At 36.2% G+C, this 23,584-nt stretch overlaps 1 protein-coding gene and 1 pseudogene across 1 annotated transcript; one reads left to right on the plus strand and one right to left on the minus strand.

The window, feature by feature from the left end:
* Window positions 1–954: 954 nt before the first annotated feature.
* LOC121795265 lies at window positions 955–22,903 on the plus strand (annotated as a pseudogene).
* LOC121795268 (60S ribosomal protein L14-2-like) lies at window positions 2,888–5,753 on the minus strand. Its single transcript, XM_042193768.1, has 2 exons — window positions 5,202–5,753; window positions 2,888–3,967 (listed from the first exon to the last, which is right to left on the minus strand). Exons 1-2 carry the CDS (start codon window positions 5,202–5,204, stop codon window positions 3,524–3,526), a joined length of 447 nt encoding a protein of 148 aa, XP_042049702.1. The 5' UTR covers window positions 5,205–5,753; the 3' UTR covers window positions 2,888–3,523.
* Window positions 22,904–23,584: the final 681 nt, after the last annotated feature.

The raw sequence follows: 23,584 nt of genomic DNA on the forward strand, positions 1-23,584 counted from the left end.
AGTACACTGTGTTTGCTTGTGCGTTTATAAGATGTTTTATAAACATTTAAATGCATAAGAAGTAAACAAAGCCTAAGTCTTTTGCTTAGTAGACTGGTTGTGGGCGTCATCCAATTTAAGGTAACTACAGTCGGTTCTATGCAATGCTTTGCAAAAGAAAAAGAAGAATTTCACAACCTAGATAGGCTTTGGCTACCTATCGTGAAAGGTTGCAATGTCAGTCCGATTATTTCTAAGCCTTATTGAAATAAGATGACCTTGGTGTGGTATAGCACTGAATGGATCTAACAGCAAGACGGGTCTTTATGCTATCTACTGAAAGACGAGGTCTTGATAATTAATTTCTTAATTAATGTACGTTAGCATTGAGCATACGATATTGAGTATCTACTACTTTGACTTACCAAAGGTGCGGGTTTTTCGTCACCCAACGATCCAGGTATATTGGGTTGTGAGTTATCTTATTTAAGTATTTTCCTTTTACTATAAAAAAAAGTAATTAAATAAAATTAATGAAGATAATTTTGACAATTACAATTTTAATCGGTATTTGTGACTTGTTGAACCAAACACTTAAATAAGATAACTCACAACTATCTTAATCTACCAAACACCCAATATATATTTCTTAACTAATTGAAACTATGATAAGTATCATGAATTGTATCATGCCTAGTCAAAACATGACATAGCTACCAAATGGGCCCTAATAGTTTAATAGTCCCAATCAATAAATGTGAAACATTTGATTTTTTGTACGAGATTTTATGTAGTGTTGTTTTCTGAATTAATAAAGAGATAGCAAAGTAAAATTGAATAAAAAGTAGAGATATTTCGTTTCCAATTTAGGAAACGTTTCAATTTTAATGAGACAACCTAAAAATAAAACATTTCACTTTTAATAAGACAAAAAGAGTATTTAAATTCATAACTTTTACGGTGTATACAGGCAAAGATAACGGCACCGGAAATGTAAAGGCTGACATGAAAACATGGTTGAGTGGAGCATTGATCAATCAAGACACTTGCAAAGAAGGCTTTGATGGCACAAATGGCATTGTCAAAGATTTGGTTTCCGGTAGCCTAGACCAAGTCACCTCATTAGTCTACAATATTCTCTCGAACATTAACCCTACTACCTCTATCCCGTCACCACCTGGTCGCAATGGCAAAGGCGGTGGCCACGGCGGTAGAAAATTAATTTCTAGCCAAAAATTTCCTAGTTGGTTAAAATCCGATGACCGACGCGTCCTCCAAGCCTCGGCCGCCCCATCAGCCGCGGACGCAGTGGTGGCTGCGGACGGGACATGGAATTTTACTAAGATTATGGATGCTATTGGCGCAGCCCCGGAGCGTAGTACCAAGAGATTCGTTATATACGTGAAGAAAGGTGTGTACAAGGAATATGTGGAGATAAGTAAGAAGAAATGGAATATTATGATGATGGGAGACGGGGTGAATGCTACGGTTATTTCAGGCAACCGGAACTTCATCGACGGTTGGACCACCTACCGATCGGCAACATTTGGTATGTTCCTCAACTTTATTTATTTTGTGATGATACCGGTAAATTAAACAATGAACAAGTTTTTTGTTTTTCACAATAATTAATTGATTTGATCAAATATTAATTGGACTTTTAATTTAATTTGATTTGGCTAGCTGAGGCTGGATTTCAACCAAATTAAGTATTCCCTCATATCCAAATTGATTTAAATAAACACTTGCAATTTAAGTCGGAAACGGCAATATTTGGTAAGTGAAGTCGGCTGATTTGTTCTCGTAAAGTCATATGCCAGCATTAACTATGGCTGAAATCAAACTTAGTTGGTCAAAAAATGAGACGAAACTGAGGGAAAATTTCAAATGCTGAAATTCAGTAGTACTAGTAATTTACTGGATATTTCCATACTCTAAAAATGAGTTTTGGTGTATAAATCTTCTTCAATCATGCACCAAACTCAAACCCATTTGTGGTGTTTTTGTGAAATTATGGTGTTACTGCAAAAATTTTGTGAGACAAAAACACAAAAATGGTGTAAATTTTGAATTTGGTGTAAATTGTTGGAGTAAAACTACTTTTTAGTATGACATCCAAGCCCCTTGGCCTAGCGGGAAAGGGTGCTGGATACCGCGTCCATCCTGGAGGTCTCGAGTTCGAACCCTGGGTGGCGTAATTTGCTTTCCTCCTTGTTATAGGAGTTGATTTGTAATTTCCTCCTTCATATATATGATATAAATATATGAAGTTAATTTAAAAAAAAAAAAAAAAAAACTACTTTTTAGTATGATGGTATACTCAAAAATGAGTTTGAGTTTGGTTTAAAAGAATGAAGATGGTTTTATACGCATAAATTATTTAATAATAGTATATTCTAAACTGTACAAATGGAAAAGACTGCACTATTGCATGTTTGGTTCGATTGTAACAGGCATATGCATGATTTATCATCGAATTGAATGCTACCAGACTGTCTGAGAAAATGTCGTCCCAACAATTAATTTAATATTATTGGATAGATACATCTTTGCTGCATTTAATATTTGTAGGTTTGGAATTGGTATCTGTTACGGACGTTCTCCGTAACGAGGCCGGATGGCTAACTTCTCGGAGAGATAAGGTGATCAAACCTTCGACGTGCCCGAAGGAAAGCTCACGAATTGCTGATTTTCGGACGTTCTCCGATGAACAACAATTTGGAAACGAAATATGATATTCTTGTTACTCAAGACAAGTTGTGGAAAATAATATATTCATTGAATGATTAAAACGATAACAACCTAGCCCTATTTATAATACTAGAATACTAGCTTAGGAAACAAGAAACAAATATAAGAAAAGATATGCAAATCCCTAATATATCTAAACTAATAAATAATGGTAGAATACTCGTATCAACTCCCCCACGGTTAAAATCCACCTTGTCCTCAAGGTGGGAACCACGAACCAAAGACGAGAGTTGAAAGCACAAGCTTGGCGAGGCGTCTCCTCCTGGATCAAACGCATACCGAATAGTTGGACGTGTCACTTCACCTTCTCCATAAAAAATCATCAAGGTAGGATCAAAACAGTCGTCAAAATTCAGCGCTAAAACGTGAAGCTTGTTAACACGTCCACGAACTCCCAAACACGCCGTGTAATTTCGCGGCAGGACCATCCGTGCATCGATGGCAAGCAATGTCGGTGGCTGAAATATTCTTGCAACATCACTATCACGCAACTCTCCCTTTTCACCCAAACAATTCCCAACAACATCTTGGGATGTCACTCGAGCAACGACAGCCTTCTTCACTTCCTCAATGGAATCAACCTCCTCTACATCGTCTAATAATGCCTCTTCCTCCGTCTCTTTACTCATATCGGGGCTGCACGGTGGGTCAATTTCATCAAAAGATGGAACTTGTTGGTCTTCGAGTCTGCCATCTCTACCTTCCCTAGATCCCCAATTCTCACTAGGCAAGCCACGATCCATGAGTTTCTTTGCTACTGCCTCTAATATGGAGTTCTCGATTTTGGCAATCATCAGCTTGAAGCGGTCAAAGTCATTGAGAGAGGCTCTTCTCTTCTGAACAATGAGCTTTCTTCCCCATGAGCACTTTTCCCACTTTCCTTAACATCAGCAGCCTCCATAGCAGCAACAAGAGCTTTCTTCTTTGGAACTCTTTTGATGTCAATCTTAATATCGGTGAGAGAAAGTCTCTTGAAGTTCATCTGGCTTCGTACCATGTCAGGGGACTCAACAAGGGCCCTGTTCTGATCGATGAGCTTCCCGCGATTTCTGTTCACGATCGCGGAGGAGACTAGGGAGGATTTGGAATCGGAAGATGGGGGCTTCAATTTGGGCGATTTGCTGCATATTTTGGAGACGCCGTTTCTGACGCCGGCGGCTTCACCGCCGTACTTCACGCCGCCGCTGACGACGTCGTTTGGCGGGGAGTGGGAGGGGATGAGAGAATTGTGGAAGAACTTCTTGTTGCAATTTTTATGAAGTGAGGGTGAAGTGAGGAAGAGGTGTTAGTTTTGGATTAAGGCTAGAAAATTTTAAATTATGGGTAAAAATGTATTTTGCAAAATTAACTAGGTATCCTTGATATGTAACATGCCAAAATGGGTGGTTACATATGTGACTAAAACATAGATTTTTTAATGGGCTTTGTGCGGGCCGGATACAGAACACGGGCTATTAAGTTTATTAACATAGCTATCAAATGCACAAATAAACCCGGATTAATCCTCTTATCTAATCGAAACATAGCTACCAAACGGGGCCTTAATGTGTTAGTTCTTCGAAAAGTGGACCTTTATTTTCTCTCGTTTTTGGTGTAAATGAGATAACATGTTTTTATCGACGAGCAGTCGAGCACGAGCACCGGCAACCCCACTTCCCAAATAGTCACATAGATATTTATAGAGTATAAAATATAAGATGCAAGTTCCCATAAATTGTTCGCATGTGTATGTAGTCGCACATACGCTCGTATAAAGTCGATAACAATTTTTGACTGTATCCAACACATGTATCACCTCTACACCACACAGTCAATCTTTATGCCCTAATCTATATGTATCTCAGTCACTTTTTATTTCAAATTTAAAAATATAATTGGTACTTATTTTTTCAACTAATGCGTCAAATCAAAATTTTGCAAGAAAAATAAAACATTATAAGCTCGGTATAAATAGAAAATTGAAACCACTATATAACTTTCATGCGCCACTTTTTTATCACTAATTAGTTTTATGATAGAACTGTATGAATTTCTATCATGGCATCATAGAAGGTCGAGTTGGTCGATGACTAAGGACTAAATTTAACTAACCCAAAATGAAAGAATTCGCATATGGAAACCAATTCGACAAAATTGGTGTACTCTCTCTGTCCCTAATAATTTATTACCATTTAATTTGACATGGATTTTAAGAAATGTAAAAGAAAATGAGTTAGAAAAAGTTAATGGGATATGAGTCATACTTTTATATATTAGTTTTGTAATAAAATGTGATTAGGAATGAGTTAATGAAATGTGGGGTCCATTGCCAGAAATGGTAAAAGTGAAAAGTGATAAATTTTAAAAGACGGTCAAAAATAGAAATAAGTGACAAATTTTCAAGAGTATACACCAACTTCACTCACATTCAATTCTTCTATGTGAAAAAATAAACAAAAGTAAATAGGCAAAAGAGAATATGTAGAAAATACCATTGGGATTTTGTGAAGCAGAGAGAGTCCAACTCAACTGGTCCACAGAGAGATCCATGAGATCAAGGCAGTCGGAGACGGCATTGCTTAGCCGGAAATCTCCGAATGCACCGGAGAATTGTAAAACTATGGAGATCACTTGGCGGACTATGTCGATGGTGGACCTCACGGACCCCACAAATTCCGACGCCGGAACCTTCAAGTTTCCCAACACCGACGCCTTCTCACAACTTGCACAACATAAAATCGTTGCTAAAAACAGAAATTTGAACAAACTTGACCCCATATGTATCACGAGCAATTGGTGAATGATATCTGCTACAATTAATTGTTAAAAGTGGAAAAGAAAAGGGTTAATTAAGAGGTGGCATGCAATCTGGAAATGGCTAGAGGATAGTAAAAATGCATGAAAGAAGTGGTCAATATTGGATTGGAAGAATGTTTGTGTAATAAATGGGCAGGTTTGTGATTGTGATATAGCAAAAGGTTAGGAGGCAGGTGGGAGTATTTAAGAAGGAAGGTCTCTGCTTCGAATCAATGCTTCTCATATTTTATTCAATGGCCTCAGCCCTCATTTGTTTTGAGTTCTTGCGTTATTGGGAGGCATTTATATGGGGTATATGATTAAAAAAGAGGTACTTCCTCTCTCTCGACTAAGTTAGGTCACTTCTTTTTTTACTCATTTTGAAAAAATCGTATTTAATAAATAGTTAAAATGTATAATAGTAAAGTAAAAACGAGAAAGTTAAAGTAGATATAGTGAAGTAAAAGTGAGAATAGTGTAGATAAGTATATGATTAAAAAAGAGGTACTTCCTCTGTCTCAACTAAATTAGATCACTTCTTTTTTTTACTCATTTTGAAAAAATCATATTTAATAAATAGTTAAAATGGATAATAGTAAAGTAAAAACAAGAAAGTAAAAAGTAGATATAGTGAAGTAAAAGCGAGAATCGTGTAGATACTTATCTACACGATTCTCGATTTTACTTTACTATATATTCACTTTAACTATTTATTACGATTTTTCAAAACGAGTGCAAAAAAGAAGTGACTCAACTTAGTTGGGACAGGGGATGTATTTAATTGGAGAAAAAATAAAGGAGGTGAAGAAAGAAAGTAGAAAAAGAAAATAGTTTTTATCAAAACAGAAAATGATTGTACTACTACCTCCGTCCCATAAAAATAGGGACATTTGAGACGGCAGGAAAATTAATGCATAACTGATAAAGTAAGAGAGATGATAAGGGGTAGTTAAAATAGTGTTAGTGATAGTGGGACTCACATTATTATTAGTGTTTAATGGTTGACTATAGTGGTATAAGTAGTAAAATAACTTGATGTATATAGGTAATGAGATGGAGTACTTTCTACAAATGAAAATGGACTATTTTTATAGGACGAATGAGAAAAAAAGTGTCCCTATTTTTATGTAGGATGGAAGGAGTTTAATGGAATTATTCATGGCAACCAGTTACAATAGATCTGGATGTAAACTTTGTTGGGGTTTTCGGAGCCTCTTGCACAGCGGAAGACTTATACAAAACAAATAAATCAGACGTAGGATCTATTTGACATATTATGAGATTAATCTATTCACATGGTAACACATAATTGTATGCTAGAACGCAAATAATTCGTGCTTAATAAATATAAATCCTAACACATGAATTCTACGGTTTAGAGCTACCGATTTGATTCTCCAAATAATCGACGATTGCTCGCGCCTTCTCCACGATGATCTTTAATACTAGACCACAGATCTTCTGACTGATTCCTGAACTGTATCTCGATATCAGGGTGGGATGATCTTATCGAAATACTAGGATTCGAATAATGAGACAGAACTTTCTCACGGAGGGGGAGCTGAAAACTCACGGAGGAGAAAATCACTTGAGAAAATCGTCCCCTCCCTTTTAATATGTAAAGGGACGAAATTTTTATCACCATTCCTATATCAATTTTGTCTTCTTTATTCTCCTATTTATATTACGTTCATATTGGGCCCAGTTAGGGATCTATGAAAGGTTTTGGATATGGGCTCCCCCAATTAGCTTTTTACTACTTAAATTGAAACCAAAATTTAATATAAGCTTATATTGGAATATTACGAGCAGCCACTACAGAAGTAATATTGACCTCCACATCCAAATCCGAAATTACAAGTAATCCGGGTTTCCATTTTGTTTATTATTTATTTCCCGCGCTTAAGATATAAATGTCCATTAATTAATTAATGTCTGCTATGGACTTAATTAATTAACGTCTTATTAGTTCCAAGAGTGGACCTAGCAAGAAACACTTATTTATTATTTATGGAATAATTAAATTCCAACTGGCCAGTTTCCGAATAATAAAACCTTGTTCAAGCTCCTCTTGAGGACATTATCAAACGAGACTCACCTTGCGCATGATTCAACGTAATAGCAATCCTAGCACCACTAGATATTAATCACCACTACCAAATATATCAGGCTTATTGGGTTGCGAAAAACTCGCACCATTTGATAAGTCAAAGTAGTGCATAATCAATACCGTATGCTCAATGCTAACGTATGTTGATTAAGAAATAGATATTTTTCAAGACCTAGTCTTTCAGTAGATAGCATAAAGACACGTCTTGCTGTTATATTCATTCAGTGCTATACCATACCAACGTCATCTTATTTCAATAAGGCTTAGAAATAATCAGACTGACATTGCAACCTTTCGCGATAGGTTGCCAATGCATATCTAGGTTGTGAAATTCTTCTTTTTCTTTTACAAAGCATTGCATAGAACCGACTGTAGTTACCTTAAAGTGGACGACGCCCACAACCAGTCTACTAAGCAAAAGACTTAGGCTTTGTTTACTTCTTATGCATTTAAATGTTTATAAAACATCTTATAAACGCACAAGCAAACACAATGTAATAATATACTGATTCTAATCGTGCAAACTGCTCGAATGATACTGAATCGGGTTAAAAGTGGATTGTAGAGTTTTTCTGTATACAAGCAAGATTGTATTCGCGCGAACTTGAGCGAACTTGCTTGAAACACGCTTTTCAGTATATCAAACCTAACAAACTTTTCATGGCAGCCCCTCCGTTCGCTTCCGACTTCGTCCCGTGGCAGAAGGAAATCGTCCGGTGCTATCTTAGGTTGACTTGTTGCAAATCCAAGCCATATTAAATTTAAGCCTAGCACTTATGAGCCTAAGTTTCCCAACTTGATATTGAAACCGAAATTGTGATATTTGGTTAAAATTGTGACTGACTTGAATATAATATATTGAAAATATAGAAAGATTTAGTGGTTGGGATGGTAGAGATAAAGTTTTCTCTATCTTTCTTTCTCTAAATGTGATTAACCGATATAAGGAGAAAGTGTATCTATTCATATTTACACCTATCGATCGGTACCAACTAATGATATTTAACCATTGAAACAATAATGATTTCCTTGATAAGCATGATGCTCAAATAAGAAGATATATAGTATATCAAAAAATGACGCATATTATTTTTGGTGTTCCTTTGAATCATCTTTTTTGTGACATCGGGAACGAAGCCCAGTGACAATTCTGCCCCTACAATTTTCCAATCTTGGATCCGCCATTGAATTGAAAGTGATAAATAAAAGTAAATATATTATGCTCGTAAATTAGATGTGGATCTGCACATGCATCTAACATTTGAGTATCATAGTCTATATTTTGAATATATATTTACACTTGAGTATCATGTAATGGGCAGATCTATATGGAGGATTGAAGGTTGAGTATCATGTAATCAGGGGCAGATCTATATGGAGGATTGAAGGTGGAGAGGGGCAATCGCCCCACCTCATATTTTCCACCCCATATATATATTACACATTTTAAAATTTATTTCTTTGAATCTCTCACTAAATATCCCTCCTAAAATTCTTCAAATTTCATCGGATGTATATTTGCCCATCTTCATACAAATTTCTAGCTCCTCCTATGCATGCATATACTCCCTCCGTCCACGATTAAATGTCTCATAGCTGACCGATTCGGGTTTTAAAAAATTAATTGACTTTATAAAAAAAGTAGATAGTAAATGTTAATGGAGTGTGAGTCCTACTTTTATATATTAGTTTTATAATAAAATGTGAGTAGTATAAGGTAATGGAATGTGTGATCCACTTACTAAAAATAATAAAGGTGAAATTAGATATTTATTGGTAAATGGAGGAAAAAAGAAAAATGGAACATTTAATTAGGGATGGCAAAACAGGTTACCTACGGGTACCCCCGATTTTAGCCTAATTTGTTGTCTCAATACCCGCCCGCAACATATCGGGATTACCTGATACCCGTGTCGGGTATCCCATACACGACATTGTGGGTACCCATACTCGACCCGAAACCCTAATAGAAAATTTTTAAACCCTAATAGCCGACAATGTTCCCTAATTTACTATATTAGTATCGATGGTAAGCTTTAAATAGATTGAGAATAAAAGTGAGGGGACACTCTAAAGCTAGTTCTGGTGAGTTTTCAATTGTATGTTCGTTAGAGTGTAAAAATGTTTCAAAAGAACTCTTAGAACTCTTAGATTTTATAAAGTATTAAACGATGGTATATATCTATTACTAATAATATCGGGTATTATCGGGTACTCGTTACCCGACGATACCGTTTCGTTTTCCGTTATCCTCGGGCAGTGGCGTATACAGCTAAGAACAAGGGGTACAACTGTACGCCCAAAATTGTATGTTCTTATTGTAATATTTACATTGAAGTTTCAAAAATGTCCAGTGCTCTAGTGGTTGCCGAAGCCACTTCTGCACAGGTTTCAGCCGAGTTCGATTCCTCGTCATGGCGTTATGGCCTTTCCCTGTTTTTTTTTGTTTATTATATAATTTAGGTACAAGTACTTGGTTCTTATGTTTGATTATTTATATTTATGGCGTTATGGAATTATAAGTATTAGGTAGTATTACTATATTTGATTATTTTTTATCTCTCATTTATATTTTTAATGTATGTGTATGAATTTATTTTTTTCTATTTTTATTTTAGATATTGGTAGTTTCATTTTATTTATTTATAATGAACATTTTACTTCTTTAGTATGAATTTAGAAATTCAACTAGTTACACTTTTTATTCTTTTGTTCTATGGTTATATTAACTCTAAGTTTAGTTATGCTGTAAAATGACTTTAAAAATTGAACATTATTGTAACATACTATTTTAAATAATATTTTATTTTTAACATGTTATACTCTCTCTGTTCCATAATATATGTCATACTTTTATTTTTAGTTTATCCCACAAAAATGTCACATTTCCTTTTTTGAGAAAAGCTCTCTTTCACATAGTCACATTAATATAAATATACTATTTTCTCTCTCTACTTAACACATAAAATAACATCCCCTAAAAACCCGTACCATTACTCAAGTGTGTCATCTATTATTGGACGGATGAAGTATTTTACATAAAATTCGCATCCCCAATTCAAAAAGTCTGCATACGCCACTGTCGTCGGGTAACGGGTACTCGATACCCGGCGGGTAGCGGGTCAAGATGTGTATTACCCATTAACCGCGACGCATTTTGCCACCCTTGCATTTAATGGCTTATGTACTTTTACGTTAGTAATCAGATGCTTAAATCCTGTTGGCTATATGTAATTTTACGTTAGTAACCAGATGTCTAAATCCGTACGATGTATTGTAATTTCGGTGTTAACTTACCTTTATTTTTGAATTCAGATAAATTCTAGTATAAATTATTAAATTCATATATATCTCTACCAACTTTAGGGTATGCACAAAAGTGAACTCACTTTTCAGTTGTTAATGCGAAGCCTCATTCTATCTAGTACGCCTACAATTCAACTATACAAAATTTTATTGTCATTTATGTTACAAATAAATTTATTTTTCATCTATTTTACATTTTCCAATACGTATAAATTTATTATAAAAGCTAAAATTTTTATTACATGCATGAATCATGATCAATATGTATTTGGACCAATCCAAGGATATCTGAAATTGTTTATTTCCTTATATTTCCTACGTGTATATGTTAAATTATTATAGGATGAAAACTAATCAAATAGGTAATATATAATAAATGCAAATTTGTGCATTTACTTTAAAAGCATCCACAAAGGAGCGCCCTATAAATCGCCCTTTAGGCATTCTATGTTGGGAAATAAACACAGGCAATCACGAATATGAAAGAGAATGAACACAAGAAATTGTTTACTCAGTTCGATACAATGTGTATCTACGTCTGGGGGCGATGCCAAGCCATGGATTTCACTATATAATTTCAGGATGATTTAACAATGAGGGAGCACCTCTATTTATAAGCAACTAGCTTAGAGAGCCCTAATTCTAGTCAAACTAGGAAACATATATCATAAGGAAAAATACTTCAAGGAAACAAATCCTAAACATGATAGGAGATAAATTAGGCTCCATAATTAACAATCTCCCACTTGGAGACTAACAACTCCTAAACAACCATTTCCTCGTGATCTCATCCCTTCATCCGGTTAGCATCGCCTAACCTTCTCTTCAAGTTCCAAGGCCAATTGAAGCTATGCATAGCTTCAATTTCTCTAAGGTCACCACCTTAGTAAACATGTCTGCAGGATTCTCACTGCCAAGTATCTTCACAAGTTGCAGGATTTTCATCTCCACTAGGTGTCGGATGTAATGATACTTCAACTCCACATGCTTTGTGCTAGAATGAAACGCTGGATTCTTCGCCAAGAAAATAGCACTCTGACTATCACTGTAGAGTATGCTACTCTTGTTCTCCTTCCCAAGTTCATCTAAGAAACTCTGCAACCACACCATCTCCTTGCTTGCCTCTGTCGCAGCTACATATTCAGCCTCCGTAGTAGACAACGCAACGGTCTTCTGCAACTTAGAAGTCCATGAAATAGCAGTACCACCATAAGTAAATACATACCCGGTTGTGCTTCTTCTCTCATCAAGATCATTGGACGTCAAGTCTGCATCCACATAACCTGCCAGCTCGACATTCTTGCCATTGAAACATAAGACACTTTCTATAGCACCTCTCAAGTATCGAAGGATCCATTTAACTGCTTCCCAATGTTGCTTGCCCGGATCACCCATGAACCGGCTCACTACTCCCACTGCTTGTGCAATATCAGGCCTCGTACACACCATTGCATACATAATACTGCCAATTGCTGAAGCATAAGGAATTTTCTTCATTTCAGCACGTTCTTCTTTTGTACTTGGCGACTCCTTCTTCGACAGCTTAAAGTGACTGCCTAAAGGCACACTTACTGGCTTCGAATTATCCATGTTGAATCTTTCCAAAACCTTACCAATGTAAACAGCTTGCGAAAGATACAATTTTCCTGTCGCCTTATCATGCTCGATTCTCATGCCCAAAATTTGATTAGCCTCTCCAAGATCTTTCATGGAGAATCGTTCAAACAATTGCCTTTTCAACTTATCCATCTCCTTTTGATCACCTCCTGCGATTAACATATCATCAACATATAATAACAGGATAAGATAGCTCTTGTCAAACCTCTTGTAGTAACAACAATGGTCAGCGTAGCATCTGTTATAGCGAATCTCCATCATGAATCCATCAAACTTCTTGTACCACTGCTTTGGGGCTTGCTTTAAACCATACAAGCTCTTCTTCAACTTGCACACAAGATTTTCCATTCCTTTTACTACGAATCCTTCAGGCTATGTCATGTACAACTCATCCTCCAAATCACCATGAAGGAATGCTGTCTTTACATCCATATGATGTAACAATAGATTTTCTGCAACTACCATACTCAACACTAAACGAATAGTAGTTAGTTTCACAACAGGAGTGAACACATCTGTATAATCAATACCGTATCGTTGCTCAAATCCCTTGACAACCAGCCTAGCCTTGTAGCGCTTGCTACCATCAGCTTCACCTTTGATTCGATAGACCCACTTGCAATGCAATGCCTTTTTCCCTTTAGGAAGTTCCACAAGCTCCCATGTGCCATTCAGGAGAAGAGAGGCAAACTCGTCATCCATGGCAATTTTCCACCTTCGTTTATCAGGGCCTTCTCCTGCCTCTGCATAACACTCGGGCTCACCACCATCAGTAAGTAACAAATAGAAATTAGAGGGCTAGTACCTATCAGGTGCACGTCGCTCTCTAGTCGATTTAGGCAGCGGAATAGTCGGTGGTGGAGTGCTTGGTTCTTCTTCAAGCACCTCTTCAGCATTCTGACTCTCCTTGCTCCCACTCGAGTTTGAGATGTCTAGCTCGACCACTTGGGGCTCAGAACTGCTGGGACTCGACGCCTCCAATCTATCATTGTACAATACCTATTCATTGAAAATGACATCTCTACTGCGAATAACCTTACGGTTCTGCTCATCCCAGAATCTATAACCGAACTCATTGCCTCCATAACCAATGAACGTACACTTAATAGATTTAGCATCCAACTTACTTCTCTCAACGGAACTAACATGAGCATAAGCAACACAACCAAAGATGCGTAGGAAAGATAGATTTACCTCTTTTCCTGTCTAAACCTCCTCGGGTATCCGAAACTCCAAGGGAACTGATGGACCTCTATTAATTAGAAATGCAGCTGTGTTGACTGCATCTGCCCAAAAACTCTTTGGCAATCCACTTTTCAACCTCATGCATCTTGCTCTCTCATTCAATGTTCTGTTCATACGCTCTGCGATTCCATTCTGGTGTGGAGTTCATTTCACAGTTTTCTCCATGTGGATTCCATTCTTGGCGCAAAACTCCTTGAACTTTGCAAGTTCATATTCTCCTCCATTATCGGATCTTAGACACTTCACCTTCAGCCCGATTTCAGTTTCAACAAGGGCTTTCCACTTCCTGAAAGAGTCAAACGCATCGGATTTACTCTTCAGAAAATAAACCCATAGCTTTCGAGTAGAGTCGTCGATGAAAGTCATATAATATTCAGAGCCTCCTAGGGACTTCACAGGTGCTGGTCCCCATAGATCAGTGTGGACCATCTCCAACTTCTGTGTCTTCAAATTTCAGCCTCCTCTTGAGAAACTCACCCGTTTCTGTTTCCCAAACACGCAATCCTCGCACAGGCCAACTTTAACAGTTTTCAGGCCAGGCAGTAAACCTCTTGGGCACATTATCTTCATCCCTTTCTCGCTCATGTGGCCAAGACAAAGGTGCCACAAATCTGCATTATTTGCCTCACTTGCAATTTCAATGCAATCTTTGGAGTTAGTTGTGGTATACAACGTACCCTCCTTCTTACCTCGAGCTACTATCATAGCTCCCTTGGTAATCTTCCAATTGTTGCAGCCAAACGTCACGGTGTACCCTTCTGCATCAAGCTGCCCAATCGAAATCAAACTTCTCTGCAATCCAGAAATGTGTCTGACTCCATTCAGTTTTATCACGGATCCATTGGACGTCACTACCTTCACGTTTCCCTTTCCCACGATATCTAAGGGCTCGTCATCAGCCAGATGTACCTTCCCAAAATCGCCAGAAACGTAGTCTTCCATTATCTCCACATTGCTGCAGGAGTGGAACGACGCTCCAGAATCCAATACCCACGATTCCATCGGACTACTGACACTCAAGACCAACGTCTCGCCATCGTCATCAGACATGGTAGCATTTGCTGTCTTCTTGTCCTTCTGATCCTTATTCTTATACTTTTTCGGTGCCTCACACTGATTTCTAAAATGTCCAAACTCATCACAATTCCAACATTTAACTTTATCCAAATCCTTCTTGGATTGACTCCTTCCTCTGGAATTTGATCTTCCACGATTTTGTTTTCCCTTCGATCTACCTCTCTGTTCTGTATTCAGTGCTGATCCCGAAGTAGAAGATCCTGATTTTCTCCGGCAAACTTCCTCACCAATCATCAGATCTCTTACTTTGTCAACTGTTAGGTTTGTCTCTGCAGCAGTAACTGCTGTCACTGTGCCAGCCCAACTCTTAGGCAGAGACGATAGCAAAATCAGGGCACGAATTTCATCATCGAATTTTATATCAACCGAGTTCAGTTGCGAAGTAATCATGTTGAACTCGTTGAGATGTTGTTGCAACAGCTTTCCCTCTTGCATTCTAAAATTAAACAATCGTCTAATCAGATGTACCTTGTTTGCCGTTGATGGTTTCTGATACATGTCCTCCAAGATCTTTATCATCTCCTTTGTCGACTTTGCTGCAGTCGTGTGATAAGCCACATCCTTGGACAACGATAGCCTAATCGCGCTCATCGTTTTTTTGTCCAGCAGCTCCCACTCCTCATGTTCCATCTTTTCGGGTTTGATTTTTAAAGGCTTCCAGAGATCTTTACCGTACAGGTAATCCTCAATCTGCATCTTCCAAAATCCGAAATCAGATCCGTCGAACTTCTCTATAGCAATTATCTCGTCGATCCCCATCGCGATTTCTGCCTCTTATACCCTAGGCTCTTGATACTAGTTGTTGGGAAATAAACACAGGCAATCACGAATATGATAGAGAATGAACACAAGAAATTGTTTACCCAGTTCGATACAATGTGTATCTGCGTCTGGGGGCGATGCCAAGCCAGGGATTTCACTATATAATTTCAGGATGATTTAACAATGAGGGAGCACCTCTATTTATAAGCAACTAGAGAGCCCTAATTCTAGTCAAACTAGGAAACATATATCACAAGGAAAAATACTTCAAGGAAACAAATCCTAAACATGATAGGAGATAAATTAGGCTCCATAATTAACATTCTATATTCCGCTACATCAGCATTTTATCCTCCGCCCATCCATCAGTAGCGGATCGTCCTATAGCCTGCACTATAGTTTTAACTACTATTTTGTATTTATTTTTTTATTTTTATGTTTGCAAATATGTCAATTACTAGCAAAATAAATACAAAAACACTACATTCACTTAATTAAAAAAAGTTACAACAATATGAAGATAGGAAGATAGGAAGAGTGGAAATTGAGATGAGGAAGAAAGTGTAGTGAAAGGTGTGTAATGAAGTAAAAATTTAGTGATATATATAGAAGAAATTAAAAAAAAAACTAAAAACGTGTTGCATCGTCCGGACCTATCCTTCGGACCCCTACAATGGGGCGGAGGATAGGCCGGAGGATGCAAAAAATGGTTCATCGTCCGCGGAGGATGGGGGAGAATCCTCCGCCCACTTGTAGTGGTAGATGATAGGACAAAGGATGCATCGGGCGGGCTATACTCCGCCCCATTATGGATGCTCTAATAAAATCACGTTGGATTTGGTTATAAAATGACAAGCCGAAAAATCAATTTTCATTACACTCCTAGTGTGATTTCTCCCAAACAAGAAATGCATTTTTTTTAAGAATATAGACACACTTAAAAACAATTGATTAAGATTTAGTTGTAATTTGTCGTCAACTAAAGGACTTTTTTGGTTTCCCAAACTTAAGTGACAAATATAATTAAGATAAAGAATTCACTCGACAACCAAAAGTTGAACTGAGAATATGATAAAATGTAGCTATAAAAGAAGAACACACGTTAATTTTTAATTATCATATTCCTTTACAAATTGAACCCAACTTTAAGTATGAATCATAGCAAAAATATTATCACTATAAATTATTTTTTATGAATAAAAATCAATTTATAAACAAAAGTCAAATAAATATTTATTTAAAATAATTAAAGAGGATGCTGCTACCTTTATCTTCTGCATTGGCGCTACATTTGTGACTTCAAGCCAACGGATCTGCGTATGTGATTGAATTCACAAAGACCGCAGGTGCCCCTCGCAGTGGAGTTGCGCTATTGTGGCTATTTCACACCAATCGCGAATATGGCACCACATTGGATGCTCTTAAGTACTATGAAATGAATTAGAATTTGACTATAGACATGGATTTAGAGTCACTTTTTATATAAGCAAATGAATATAAATTTAAAGGTCGTGCCACAATGAACTCGAACCTAAGACCTTTTTTGGTATCAGACATTACCCCTCAATTATCACCCTTAATTTATGAGGTGGCTGAAGATGGATTTATGTATTTATATGGATCTAGTGCCACCCTTTTCTTTATGGGGATAGTTGAAGATAGATTTAAGTTTGTTCTACCTTACACGCAAGGGGATTTTTCCGAAGTTTTTGTAATATCATTATTATAGTTGAGTATAACTAATGTTGTTTCAGGAACAAATTTCCGGAAAAATCAAAGAACATTGAATTTGCTAAAAACCCAAAGGTTAGAGTGTTATGGTTTCGAAATCACGTCGAAATATGAAAAAATATATTATATAGCATCTCAATCTACAAATGCGCGCCTATATTGAAAGTCATTATAAATGAGTGGATACGTTGAACAATATTGAATCAATAGAATAAGATACAAAAATATTTAACATTGAATCAGTGTGTATTCTAATTCTGTCAAATTAATTCAGTATCTCTCTATTCAATGTCACCTATGCAGGCCAGCCAATACTTATTGTCCACTATATTCATATAAGGCCAATTGTGTAAAATATTATATTTGGAAAATATTGAGGATGTGATCAAATACTAGAAGAATAATTCATTAGATATACTCCCATGCTACAGTCAGGATGAAAACTTGCAGAGTTCTCCTCCATCACAATGCTAGATGATTTGCTAACGATATTTCAAGGCTTCAAGTTTGGAATGAGCCTCTAGAGTTTGTAGATCAACATTTCTAATTCATAAATTATCATAAATTTAATGACTGCTTCACGATAAACTCAATCCCAAAATCTTTGATCTTGGGAGTTTACCATTTTACTACTACTAGACCAGTACACTCGTAGATCACATTCATCGCACTTGTGCTCAATAATACTCCTTCTCTCCCATAATAGGAGTCATATTTGGTTTGAGCATGAGTTTTAAGAAATGCAAAAAAATTGGATTGAATAAGTTAGATGAATATGAGTCTCACTTATATATAATAGTTTTATAATAAAATGCAAGTGAAATAAGTTGGAGGAATGATGGGACTACCTACCATTTATGGTAAATATGAAGTAGGACCCTTATTGCGGGATGAACAGAAATGAAAACATATGACTCTTAATGTGGAAAGCGGGGAATAATACTCATATATTTTCCGTTAAGATAGAAAAACGTAAAAAGAAACAAAAATATGATTAGGACGGTCATGAATTTTAACACAAAATCAAATCTAAGGAGATTGAAGGATTAATAACAAAAGCAAATCTAAAGAAAAGAAACAAAGCGTGTGGGGTATGTGTCGGTGGTCCAACAGAAAGGAATACATTCATTCACGCAAATGCGTGCCAGCCAATTTACATTGAACACAAACACTCCCTTGAAAGGAACTGGGAAATAGTAACAAATACTCCATCCGTCTCCGATTAAGAGTCACACTTTGATCGGACACGAGTTTTAAGAAATGTAAAGAAAAGTTGATTGAAAAAGTTAATGGAATGTGAGACCCACTTTTTTATATTGGTTTTATAATAAAATATGAGTGAAGTGAGTTAGTGGAATATGAGGTCTACTTACCATTTATGGTAAAAATGTAGTGTGACTCTTAATTGAGGACGGACCAAAATGGAAAAGTGTGACTTTTAATCGGGGACGAAGGGAGCATATTATTCTTCAACTATTCCACGGACATATATGCTCTCAATATCTATGGAAATAGGTCACTGAATGGAGGTTTATCAACACGCTCTTGATGGGCGGGCATGAATGAACATTAGACTTCCACACAAGCAACAAAGACATAGGTAAAGAGATCCATATTAACTTGGGTCTGCTCTGATACTATGTAGAAATGTGTCAGTCACGAGTCAAGCATTTAAAAAAATCTTATAAGGAGAGAGTCATCCAAAATATATAGATGATACATAATTTATTACCAAGTTGATATGGGAGATTTTTCAATAATAGTTTCTTGCAAACCACCGACTGATTCCACTAACGATATGCAATCTAAGCGCTCATATGATCATTCAAAACTTGATACAAGTTGGCAATAAATGAAATGAAACCAAATATCTAACATACTCATGGCACGAGTAGAAAAACATGGACTATATAGCTCATATAAATTTATAATCCATAAATCGAAATTTATTTGAGTTACACTGCATCAAATAGCATCCTTCAAATCCTACCTTATTGACTTGGAGGCAGGTCGATTTAAATGCTATTCACAGGAATACAATGATGGATTGCCATCAATATCATGCAGTTCAATTAATTTTATTTTATAGTATGATACAGTTGAATTAATTTAAATCTTTAGAAAAGGTCAAATGTGCCAAATTAAAGATTGACGCGCCCCTTTAGCTAACCACTTCACAAAAATACGTATAGCCAAAAAGTAATTTCTAAATGATAATCACTCCATCGGTTTTTTTTTTTCTTTTTTTCCGTCTGAAAAAAAGTGTGCATTTTATTTTTACGAAAGATGCGACCTTACATTTTACCAACTTATTTCAATTAATATATTTTATTATAAAATTATAACATATATAAAGGTAAAATTCACATTCTAACTTTATATTTTCAGCCGTTTACTCCTTATAGAATCAAATAATTTTATTAAAATTAGAGCAGGAAAAAATGAGACTTTTATTATGGACCAAATGAGTGTATTGGAAAGCACCTTTAGAGTATCTCCAAGTAAATGAGTAAATGCAGAAGTAAAGTGAAACAACTACTCCATCATATTTACCTCTTATTCATAAAAATTCATTCTCCACTAGAAAGGGCACTTAAGAATGTATTATACTTTTTGTAATCGTGAAAATCTATTTTTACCTCTTCTTAACACAAATGGTAAGACGTTACTCCCCTCGTCCCAACTAAGTCGAGTCATTTCCTGTTTTTGATAAAAAAACAAGTGAAATTCTTTAAACACTTTACTTACTGAATTTAGTATTGAGAATTGACCTAAATAGTGAAGGAAAATTTGTTATTTCTTCCGTGCCATAAAAGATATCTCACTTTTTCTTTTTATTCTATTAAAGATATCACATTTTCATTTATGGAAAAAATTCTTTTTCACATTAATATGCTCCCCCGTCCCTGAAAAATATGAACTCTTTCCTATTAAATCCATGGACTTTCTAATTTTAGAAACTCCTCATTTCTAATAAGGTGGGACCCATTCTCCACTAACGATATTTTAAAAACTTTTTCTTTCTATTTCTCTCTTATTTTATTAATTATACTTTAAAACCCGTGCCGAACCAAATGTTCATACTTTTCAGGGACAGATGAATAAAAAATTTATACTCCTATTTTCTCTTTCCACTTAATACACAAAATAAAACCTCCTATAATCTCGTGCCGTCTCATAAGTGTGACATCTTTTAGGGACGGAGGGAGTAACTTTTCAAGCTTCATCTTAAAACCTCATATCTTAAAATCCGTGTCGTCCCATAAGTGTGACATCTTGAAACTTTTTTTATGATTATTGTGGAAACAATCAAAACTTTCTTAAATTGAATGAAAATTTGACTCTTAAAGTATAAATTTAAGCTACATTTATATGAGCCAAGATTTGCGTTGTAGATTAATTTCAAATAACCCTTTCACAAATTAGACACTTGAGATAACTTAAAGCTGTTTTGTTATTTGAACAGCCGTGAAAGGGCAAGGGTTCATCGCACGGGACATAACCTTCGAGAACACGGCCGGCCCCGAGAAGCACCAAGCCGTGGCCTTCCGTTCGGACTCTGACCTCTCGGTCCTCTACCGCTGCGCCATCCACGGCTACCAAGACACCCTCTACGCCCACTCCCAGCGCCAGTTCTACCGCGAGTGCCACATCACAGGCACCGTGGACTTCATCTTCGGCGACGGGGCCGTGGTGTTTCAGAACTGCCAGATTGTGGCCCGAAAGGGCCTCCCGAGCCAGAAGAACACCATCACGGCCCTAGGCCGGAAGGAGCCGGTCGAGAACACGGGCTTCTCCATCCAATTCTGCAACATTTCGGCCGAGCTAGAGCTGGTGAACTCGACCACGCAGACGTATCTAGGCCGTCCGTGGAAGCTCTATTCGCGAACGGTCGTTATGCAGTCGTACATCAGTGCCGCGATACGACCGGAAGCAGTGACGGAACCAGGAATTTAAATAAGCCGGGGCTGAAAAATTTAAAAACTATAACAATAGTAAAATATTTAATTTCATATATAACAACATTACAATTTTAAAAAGTATTAAATAACACTCCTTCCGTCCCTTTGCAATAGAGACATTTCATTTTTAGCTCATTTCGAAAAAATGATAATAAATAATTAAAGTAGAGAAAAAGTAAAATAAGAGTGAGAATAATATAGAGAATACTCTTTTTTATACTCCCTCCGTCTCATAGTAGATGTCACACTTTCCTTTTTAGTTTGTCTCACAAAAGATGTCACATTTCTTCTTTTGGAAAAAGTTCCCTCTCACATCCATTATAAAATTATATTTTCTCTCATCATTTAACACACAAAATAACATCTCCTAAAATCACGTGTCATCTTCCAAGTGTGACATCTACTATGGGACGGAGGGAGTATTATTCTCTCTCTTACTTTACTCTATCTTCACTTTAACTGTATATTTTTAAAAACATAAGTGCTCAAATGAAACGCCTCTACTATCAAGGGAGTAATTTTCTTAGACGAATTGTAGTAAAAAAAAGTTTGTTACTATCAATTTTATATGCTCTATGACAAATCTGTTTTAATAAATTTCATAAATACTCTTTATCTTAGTAAATTTAAGAATATTTGGAACTAGGCTTATTTTCATTATTTGGAGTAATTATGTAGTTTTTTATGATTTGATTTTAATTATTAAGGGTGGAATTAAATTATGATGAAAGTATTTTATACGATGGAGTAATGGACTACATATATGTTAGGGAAAGTAAAATAAATTAAATGCTCCTTTCATTTTGCTCAATAAGATGGGAGTATTAAAATAGGGTAAATATAGTTATTTATCACTAAATTTTATACCATTTGACACGTCAAATATTTTTCCTTCTTCCAATGCTAGAGATATATCCCAAAAAATAAGAAAACAGATCTTTTGCACTGCCCTGTTCATCTTTCTTCCCCACGCCGCTCGCCAGCCATTCCTCTTCCTTCTTTCCATAATTCCTCTTTTTGCATACTTCTCTCGACCTCTTCTCCACTTCGCCGCCCAAATCTTGTGTTCTCCTTCCTAATTCTACTTTCAATTTAAAAAAATCGGGCGGCGGGATTCGCTGGCTCTTGGGGCAGAGACTGGTCGGAGGACGGCTATGTAATGGGCAGTCTGGGTCTGGGGCTGGCCAAGCCCCCGCTGTCCCTATGTAGTTCCGTCAGTGACCGGAAGGGTGGCTCGAGTGGAATGGGGAGTTTGCGCTCGATACTTTGTATTATGGCGAGTATATGAATTATGGGCCGGGTTCCGGGTTGGGGGCTCGGGTTAAGTGGCCCGGTTACCGCGTGTTTAACACTTCGGCTGAAGCGGGAAATTTTACGGTGTCTCAGTTTATTATTGGGAACTCGTGGCTGCCTTCCACTGGGGTGAGGTATTCTGCTGGATTGGCGGTGTAGATCGAACTCTCGGGATTTATATATACGTGTGACTTATATAAATATTGATGATTTTTGTGGCAAAAAATACTACTTATAAGATGTAGCAAGGTGATTTGTTTGCGAATTACACTACTAGAAAAATTACCTGTTATTACATTAAGGTTATCACACTTTATTAAAAGTGCCAGCATAGAAACTCTAACAACACACTGATCTTTCATCACATTTATGTCATGCACTAACATTACATTTGAGTTAAAATGTCATTTCAATAATCCTATATTCACACTTCTATCAAGTGCAAACAATGGAAACTTGCTCCTACGTCATGACGTAGTGGTTGTTATAATCGAATGCTTAAACATGTTTCTATAATAAAAAAATCAAATTAGTAATTAAATTTAGTTTTAGAAGAAAGTAATTAAAAACCACTTATTGAAAAGATAATTGATAAAAATCAATTTAGTCGAAATTACTAGTTCATGTTTTGTTGTTTATTTTGATTGTAATACTTTAACAATTCTTCCATTATTTATTTTATTAATTTACATGACATGATGACATGTATTGTTTATTTATGAAGTGAAAAACATAATCATTTTTTATGTAATTGTAAAAATAGTGATGATAATAATAATCTCTGGTTTTAAATTAATTAATCCAATCAAATATATGTCTAAATTAAACCTATAATGTAGTCAATCACTAATTTTTTTTGAAGGAATAGTAAAATAAATAAAAAAAATTACTCCATGTACAACTTGTTTAAAATAGAGAATCAGAAATAGTGGAGGCAATTTTCCCACTAAATTTTTGTCTAAATTCTTTTCAATGC

The sequence above is a fragment of the Salvia splendens genome, chromosome 3 (genome assembly GCF_004379255.2).
Source record: "Salvia splendens isolate huo1 chromosome 3, SspV2, whole genome shotgun sequence".
Classification (NCBI taxonomy): Eukaryota; Viridiplantae; Streptophyta; class Magnoliopsida; order Lamiales; family Lamiaceae; genus Salvia; species Salvia splendens.